This window comes from Silene latifolia, chromosome 11 (assembly GCF_048544455.1).
Source record: "Silene latifolia isolate original U9 population chromosome 11, ASM4854445v1, whole genome shotgun sequence".
Taxonomy (NCBI): domain Eukaryota; kingdom Viridiplantae; phylum Streptophyta; class Magnoliopsida; order Caryophyllales; family Caryophyllaceae; genus Silene; species Silene latifolia.
The window spans coordinates 94,824,081-94,832,902 of NC_133536.1; the positions used below are offsets into that span (position 1 = coordinate 94,824,081).

An 8,822-nucleotide genomic window follows, 5' to 3' on the forward strand; every position below is an offset into this window, starting at 1 on the left:
AAATCATACAATAGCCCAATTACACACTATCTCTCTAAAATATACAAACAAAATTGTTTTCTTGAAAATTCTTCAACAATCAAGCTCTCCTTCGTTCAACGGAAATTCTTCAGCAAAGCTCAACAATTTTTTCATCGATTGTTCGTGGATTTCATCAAAACAACATTCAACAACGTTGATTCAAGTAATTTCAGAAGAAAAATCGATTAATTTCCAGGTAATTTCATAATTTTGATCAAAATTGAGTAAATTCATACAATTCCGTCAATTCACTCATAAATTCATGATATCATGTTCGAATTTGATCAAATTGAACGATTTTGTAAATAGAACGTTCGAATTTGACCAATATTTTGAGCGATTTCTTTTTTTCTCGCGATTTCGTACTACTTACTAAATTGTTTTTGACGATTTTGCAGCTCTAATTGCTATGGAGATTGTAGATATCACAATGACTGATGATAATAGTGTTATTCAATCAGGTATATCGTTTTTTATGTAATTTTTGTAAAATCTCATGTTTTCAGATTCAATTTGCATTTCTCAAAATTTCTGCTCGATTATTATGGAATATATGGATCGATATTGTATTTCAGTTTTTTTGCAAGGTTTAGTTTATGAATTGAGTTGAATTTGTGAATCTTAGGACCTAATTGTGCGACTGTAAGAGTTGGTTGAATTATTCTTTGTAAGAGTTTATGAATTGAGTGGATTTTCTTTGTTTGGTGAATCTCAGACCTTATTTTGTGAATCTCAGACCTAGTTTAGTGAATCTTAGAGCTTGTTTTGTGAAACTTGGTCATCATAAGTGGTTAGAATCACCTTTGCTGCTCTTTTACTTATTTTGTGAATCTTAGACCTTATTTTGTGAATCTCAGACCTTACTCAGTGAATCTTAGCAAATGATGATAGTGTGATAATTAAATAAAACTTAAAAATCTTCACCAAAAATTTTTAAAATTATTTGAACTAATAATCTGATACTTTATTTAGTGAATCTCGGACTTTATTTGGTGAATCTCAGCCTTTATTTAGTGAATCTTGGACCTTATTTTGTGAATCTCTGTTGTTAAACGTTACTGATGCAATTTATTTATTTCTTTTTGTGTGAAGCAGAGACCGTAGTTTGTGAAACTAGAAGGTTATTTTGTGAAACTTAATAACTAATATATACAACCTGGGTAAGATTAAAAACTAAACTAAAAATCTGAACCACACTACAACAAATAAGGTAATTGGCGACCATATAAGGCGACTGAGAACAGTCGCCATTAAGAATAAAGCGACTAAGGCCTGTCGCCCGCACTTCGTAGCTAGGTTTAGTCGCTTTTGGCGACAGGACTTCGTCGCCAAATTTGGCGACAGAATTTTTTATAGCGGGCGACAGAAACTCGTCGCCAAAATTGGCGACTGTTCGTGGTCGCCACATTAGCGACTGTCAGTAGTCGCCATAATCAATGCCACGTCACCTCGAAAACATTACAATTGGCGACGGATTTTGGTCGCCATTTTGGCGACGGATTGTGGTCGCCATTTTGGCGACGGATTTCTGTCGCTATAGCCCCTAAAATTAAATCATAATCAGAAGGTTAGCGACGGTTTGCCGTCGCCAATTGCCCAGTATCCGTCGCCAATTTTACATTTTTTTTATGCTAAAAATCGTTTTTGACCTAGTCAAATACGTAAAAACCTGCAAATAAACCAAAACTTCCAGCAGAGAACACATGGGAAGCCAACACAACCAAATTTGATAAAGAAAATCATGTTCCATACACACAACTACGAGTTTTTGTCATCTAACATTATCCGGGAATAACATGTTCTCTAAAAAACTACATAACAGGGAAACTTGCTCCCGCTCCACTACCACCTCCATAATTAGGATCTCTAGGATCCTTTGGTTGCGGGCGCCACCCAATGTTGCAATTGGCGAAGAAGGAGTTCATCCGGTCCATTTCCTCCTTCATCCTCCGAATTTCTTCATCTCTCTCGGCATCCCGCCTCTCCCTCTCGGCATCCTGCCTCTCCTTGGCGGCTAATTGAGCTTGGAGCACACTTACGATACTTGGGGTATAAGGTTGTTGTTGGGAGGAAATTGACCCTCTTCTTCTTGGAGTAGGGTAGAAAATCTCCTTTGCCGACCCGGCTCCATACACATCTCCTCTTTGGAACCCCTCAACAAGATCAAACCATAGCTCATTGTCATCAATTTCTGGGTTGTTCTTCCTACGGACAAGGAATTGTTCCTAAAAAATTGATAAAACATTAATGGTTAGAGGTTACTTATCTAAAAATTGATAAAACATATACTTTAACGCATTAAGAAATTTTTTTTGACACTTACATATAACTGTTGATCTTTTTCCTTCGTGAAGATCAACTTGGCCTTGCTTGTCTTCTTTGCGTGAGTGTCAACAAAGAGATCAACAATCGTGGGTATCTTGCCCTTATTCTTCTTGGTCTTCCGGGAAAAAAAACAAGGAAATTGTTACTCAAACATGATAATTAATGAGACTAAATTAGAAGACTATTAAATTAAAAGCTAAGACAAATAACTTACATCTGACAACACATGATCATGAAAAGATTGAGACCCTCCATAATGAGTAGGCTCAACTTCCGCGTCCTTATCTCCTCCTTTCCTGTTGATCTTGTTCCGGGCCGATGCTTCCTTGAACTCAGGACTGTTCCGGTACTTGGTATATTCCTCATATGACGCACCTATAATCAATAAAATATCAATTATTAATTAATATAGTTTCAAAATATGTAATGAATTTTAACTAATTACGGGTATTAAAAGAAACTAAATACCTTTCATGAAAGATGGCGCCTTCTTCCTCTTAGACACCTTATACATGTTGTCCCTTAGCCTCTTCTTGCCAATGTCATTATACCTTTGCCAAACTAGGCGCTCAAGGTCGGTTGGCCAATAGAACACACGCTACAAAAAGTAAACACATGGATGAGAAACAAATTAATAATAAGGTAATTAGAATAAATAAATTATATTTTATAAATAGATACCCGGAAGTTGTTGAACCACATCTCCTTATCTTCATCAGTAGCGTTACTTCAACAAGTAACGCCGTGTGTCATGTTCTCTTGGGTGCTAGTAGTCACACCACGAATAACTGTTTGACTTCTAAACCTGAAATCAAACATGTTAAAAACATAATTATATAGGAAAAAAAAACAATAATGTATAATTAACATATGTCTAAAAAAAGTCATTTATTACTAAATAAAAAAATTACAAACTAGAATGAATAAAAAATTACCAAAGACCATTCGGATCAAGGATCATCCTGCCGTCAGTATGTCGGGGTATAGCAACCTCCTCCTCCTCCTCCTCACTCACCTCCGTAGTAGAACGGTCAACGTCCTCCTCCTGCTCTCGGAGCTACGACCTCCCTCACTATAGCTTCCCCGCTGCCTACCTCCTCCACGAGCCATGTGTACTACAATTGAATAAAAAGTGTTAGGAAATATTACAGGATAATTATTATAAGATACAAAAAAATAAAACCTAATAAACAGATATAAAAGAAAAAATAAAACGCTAATAATTTGCATAAATAATTTCATCATGATCAACTGGGGACAAAACAGTTTCTGATACAACCTCTTCTTGGAAAAAAGATGTATCAACTTCTGATCGTGCCTTTGTTTTAAAAACGGCCCACCATTGCTTTTGTTGTCTATCATTAATTGTGCTCGGAAGAGATGCAAAATAAACTTGATGAGCTTGTTGTGCAAGTATAAATGGGTCATATTTAGAGTAGGTTCGAGTATGATTCACTTCCACGAGTTTGTAACGATCATGGACTCTTGGTCCAGCTACGGAATTATCCCTCCATTGAATCTTGAATAAGACGGTTTTATAACTCCGATCCCGGCCATTGTAGCACAACTCAAAGATATCCTCTAATATGCCATAATATTCATTGCCATCAAGAGAAGAAATAGTAACGCCGTAGTTGCATTTAGCCTTACTTTTGCCATAGTCAAATGTTTGAAACTTAAACCCATTAACTGAATATCGATTCCACGTCACAACCTTTCGAGAAGGACCCAAAGCCAAGCTTCTTATCACATCATCTTGAATATTTAGCTTACATACATGCTTCCGAAACCAGGCTGGAAATTGATCCTCATGCTTATGCCAAACATCCTCTCTGTTCACATTTGGGTGTTCTTTAATGAAATCTGTCACAAATTGAGCTTCATATGGCTCCAAAACCGCACAATTAGATAGCACATAAAGGTGGGCACGGTTATACTCCTTGTCATCCAGAAATCTTGTTCCCCCAGCTGATGAACACCCTATTTCATCCTGCATTTGGAAACACTTTGGTATACTTGTGTCTAGTTCATCCGCTTCATCAATAATCAAGTTTTTTGCTTTGGTCTCAATATGTTTTTCAAAATAAAGAGAGCAAAAATTGGCAATCTCTTCCGTTAGGTAGGCATTGCATATAGAACCTTCCACGCGAGCTTTATTACCAATTTTTTCTTCACATGCCTTTCGAAAGGATACATCCACCTATATTGGACGGGTCCACCAACTTTAGCTTCATAAGGCAAATGGATAGGTAGATGCTCCATCGAATTGAAAAAAGAAGGCGGAAATATCATCTCAAGTTTACACAAAATTTCTGGTATTTGGTCTTCTTAACGACTCATGTCCTCAACTGATATCGTGGAGTAACATAAATCTCTAAAAAATTGACTTATTTCTGTAACTGCATTCCAAACTGTAGTCGGGAGTAAATTTTTAAAAGCCACGGTTAATAAGCGCTCCATGAAAACATGACAATCATGACTTTTCAACCCTTTCAACTTCAGTTCCTTCAAATCAACACAACGGCTCAAATCGGATGCATATCCATCGGGAAACTTCAAGTTTCCTATCCAATCGCACAATACCTTTCTTTGAGCTTTGTCAAGAGTAAATATGGCTTTTGGTTTAGCCCCATCCTTACGAATGTGAAGTTTACGACGATCACAAAATTTCTTCAATTCTATTCTTGAATTAATATCATCACGTGTCTTTCCTTTTACATCCATAATCGTATGAATAAGTAACTCAAAGAAGTTCTTCTCTATGTGCATCACATCCAAATTGTGTCTGATCAACATTGTTTTCCAGTAGGGAAGCTCCCAAAAAATACTTCTTTTAAACCAACCATTTTTTTTCTTTTTCAACTCTTTAAACTCTTCTTCGGTCCCATCGACAGTTGATGGCAAATCACGTACAGCCTCCCATATCTCGTCCCCTTGGAGTCGAACCGGAGCATTGTCACTCACCTCCTTACCTTTTAAGAAATATTTCTTGTTCTCTCTATGAATATGTTCATCCGGTAAGAAACATCTATGACAATCAAACCAACTAATTTTTTTGGAATTAGGAAGATAAAATGCTTTACTCCTATCCATGCAATAAGGACATGCCTTTCGCCCAGCGGTTGCCCATCCTGATAGCATACCATATGCGGGAAAATCATTTATAGTCCATAACAATGAAGCTCTTAGTTGGAAATTTTGCTTCTTCGACACATCAAATGTTTCTACACCAACTTCCCACAAATACTTTAGTTCTTCCACCAACGGTTGTAAATAAACATCCAGATGGTTTTTTGGGTTATCAGGACCGGGAATAAGTAAAGAGAGGAAAATAAATTGTCTTTTCAGACAAAGCCAAGGAGGTAAGTTGTACGGCGTGGTCATTACGGGCCAACACGACTACTTTCTACCAAACTGACCAAAAGGGTCAAACCCATCCGTACACAAGCCAAGTCTCTCATTGCGAGGTTCCTCGGCAAAATCGGGATATAACCTATCAAAACGCTTCCACTCCTCCCCGTCACTCGGATGACACATCTTTCCTGGTGTACGAGGATTTTCTTTGTGCCATCTCATTTGGTTGGCAAGATTTTTCGTGGCATACATTCTTTGAAGTCTAGGAGCTAATGGGAAATAAATTAATGTGTTTTCTGATATTGGTTTCTTTCTCTTTCCACTCCTTTTATTACCCTTCTTCCCCTTCAAAACAATATTTCCTTCACTTGTCTCATATCTATCCCTTTGACATTTCTTACATTTGTCAAGCAAAGCATCATCTTTCCAAAAAAGCATACATCCTTTAGGACATGCATCAATCTTTTCATGTGGAAGCTGAAGACCTTTGACCACTTTCTTGGTATTATAGAAATTTCGGGTCATAACATTATTATCGGGTATAACATCCTCAACCAACGTAGCAATACTATCAACGGCTTTAAATGACATATTATACTCACATTTTAAAGAAACTATCCTGGATGCAACTTGTAACAATGTCATTCTACTCCCCTCATATAAGGTTTTTTCGGAAGCACTTAGCATGTCAAAAAAGGCTTTTGCTCTTGGGTTTGGTTGTTCTTCATCAATCATTGGTACACGGTCGTCATTAATGAAATCATTAGACTGAAAGGCATCAAGTACCATTTCTCTATATGGGTTCTCATTATTTTTGGATTTGAGGCTCTTCGGGATCATATTTTTCTCCATGGGAGATCCAATTGTAGTAGTTTGGAAAAAAACCATTTGTAACAAGATGCTCTTCTACTTCAATGTCAAATAAATATTTTAAGTTTTTACATTTAGTACAAGGACACCTAAGTTTATGTTGTTCCAAATCATATGAATCTTGACATCTAGCAAATTCAATAAATCCACGAACTCCCTTTACAAATCTAGCGATAGGACGTTTCTTCTTATCTACTCTTTCTTCGTACATCCAGCTACGTTCAGATCTCTTCATTTTAATCTATAAGCAATATATAGCAAACCAACCATTTTAAATAATAATATTTAATTTCAACAAAAAAACAATGGTTATCTCATCCTCCATTTTATGCTAATTTCAAGATTTCAATTGGGTCCTTATCACTCCAACCTAAACCCATCAATGTACGTTTCAAGTCACTAGAAAACACACATTTGTGATTTATTAATGAGAAAAAAAATCGGCAGCAATTCCCCTTAGTTCTCCAAATACACAATGTGGAATAGATACATATTCCACATATGTATTCAGAGAACATTGGAGAAAATTGCAACCAAATTCTTTTCTCATTAATAAAATCACAACTATGTGTTTACTACCTAAGTGACTTGAAACGTACAAAGACAGTCCCAAAATGGGGAATATTCAAGAATTGCTCCTAATGAGTAATTGTTGAACGGGTACTAGGTCATTATATATTAAACAAGTTGTCAAAATTATAAGGCAAATTTATACAATCCCCTAATCAAATGACATTACTAATTTAACAAATTTATACATCATGCTCATTCTAACTTAATTTCGTTAATTATAAGGCAAATTTATACAATCCTAACATTATACTACCTTCATAAAACTATACTACCTTCAACAATACTACTTCAATATTACTAAAACTAAGTTACTACCTTCAATAATACTAATATTATCAAGATAACCTTCAATTACATCCCCTAATCAAATGACATTACTAATTTAACAAAAACCCCAATTTCTAACCCTAACTCAAATTAATTAACAAAAATGCTAATTAAATTACAACTACATACATTAATAAGCATCACTAATGTATAAATTACAACTAGATACTAAATAAGCATCACAACTTAAACAAAATATGAAGGATTGAAGTAATTAAATCAATTTGAGTCGAAAACAAACCTTTATTAAAAAGAAAAACAAAGGGTCGGTAGTGATGTGGTGATGTGGTGTGCGGATGGCGGCGGCGAGTGGTGGCGTCCGGTGGTCGTGGTAGTTGATGGTGGCGTCGGGTCGTCGGGTTCTTGTAGCTTTTTTTTTTTTGGTTGTTGATAGAATGAATGAGGGGTGACGGGTGAAGAAATTGGCAAAAAAAAAATATCAGGCGATTAGCGACTGTTTATGGTCGCCAAATTGGCGATGGGTATTGGTCGCTAAATTTGGCGACTGTTTTCGGTCGCCAAATTGGATAACTTTCAGTCGCCCATGGATTTCATACAGATTTTTGGATAAAAAGCTACAGTCGCCAAATTGGCGACTGTTTTCCGTCGCCCGAGTTTTTTTTTCTGTCGCCAAATTGGCGACTGTAGCTTCTCCGTCGCCTTTGTCTTGTTTTCTTGTAGTGCAAAAAAGTGAACTTGTGAATCTCAGTCCTTGTGTTTGTGAATCCTAGAGCTCTTTTAGTGAACCCTTTAGGAATGACCTATTCTGCTCTCTTCCTTGCTCAGATAATATCCTCAGACTTTATTTGTGAATCACAGACCTTATTTAGTGAATGATTTGTATACCTAAATAGAAAGTATACTTGAATAGATGAGATATATGGTCTCGAATAGATGAGATCTACATGACAAAAGAGACCAAGTGAAGTAATCAAAAGAATATGTTCCTAAGATAACTACATGAGGAGACCAAAAGAAAGTTTTGAAAGAAAATGACTAATGAAAAGTCTTAACAAGAGATTTGGCTACTTTATGAACAACATATGACCAAGAGTTTCAATGTTGATATTTACTTAAGAGCCTAAATGAAACAAAGTTGCATCCTTGAAAATAAATGAGATTTATGACTAAAAGTTGCAAAGAAAGATATGCCGATATTTACAAGAGCTAAGTTAATTATTAACCACGCTAGTGTCATTACTTAACCTCATTATGAAAATGAAATGGTTAAACCTCCTTCCGGAAAACGGTATTTTAAGAAGGACGTATATTAAATGAAATTCACATTTAAATAATGACATTGCTATGCATCATTATAAAAATGAATGAGTTAGAGATTAAAATCTCTTTCC

At 36.0% G+C, this 8,822-nt stretch overlaps 1 protein-coding gene across 1 annotated transcript; it reads right to left on the reverse strand.

Annotated features, from left to right (window-relative positions):
- Positions 1–1,738: 1,738 nt before the first annotated feature.
- LOC141614988 (uncharacterized) lies at positions 1,739–3,382 on the reverse strand. Its single transcript, XM_074433613.1, has 6 exons — positions 3,282–3,382; positions 3,028–3,151; positions 2,815–2,944; positions 2,561–2,721; positions 2,345–2,461; positions 1,739–2,246 (listed from the first exon to the last, which is right to left on the reverse strand). The coding sequence occupies exons 2-6, from the start codon at positions 3,046–3,048 to the stop codon at positions 1,833–1,835; spliced, it is 843 nt and encodes a 280-aa protein (XP_074289714.1). The 5' UTR covers positions 3,049–3,151; positions 3,282–3,382; the 3' UTR covers positions 1,739–1,832.
- Positions 3,383–8,822: the final 5,440 nt, after the last annotated feature.

What these genes read in the sequence shown, in the direction of transcription:
- LOC141614988 (XM_074433613.1), bottom strand. Translation starts at nt 3,048, where the DNA reads ATGTGGTTCAACAACTTCCGG. An exon ending in GGCGCCATCTTTCATGAAAG is followed by an intron (nt 2,722 to 2,814) that starts GTATTTAGTTTC and finishes TATTGATTATAG; the next exon opens with GTGCGTCATATGAGGAATAT. An exon ending in AAAAAGATCAACAGTTATAT is followed by an intron (nt 2,247 to 2,344) that starts GTAAGTGTCAAA and finishes TCAATTTTTTAG; the next exon opens with GAACAATTCCTTGTCCGTAG.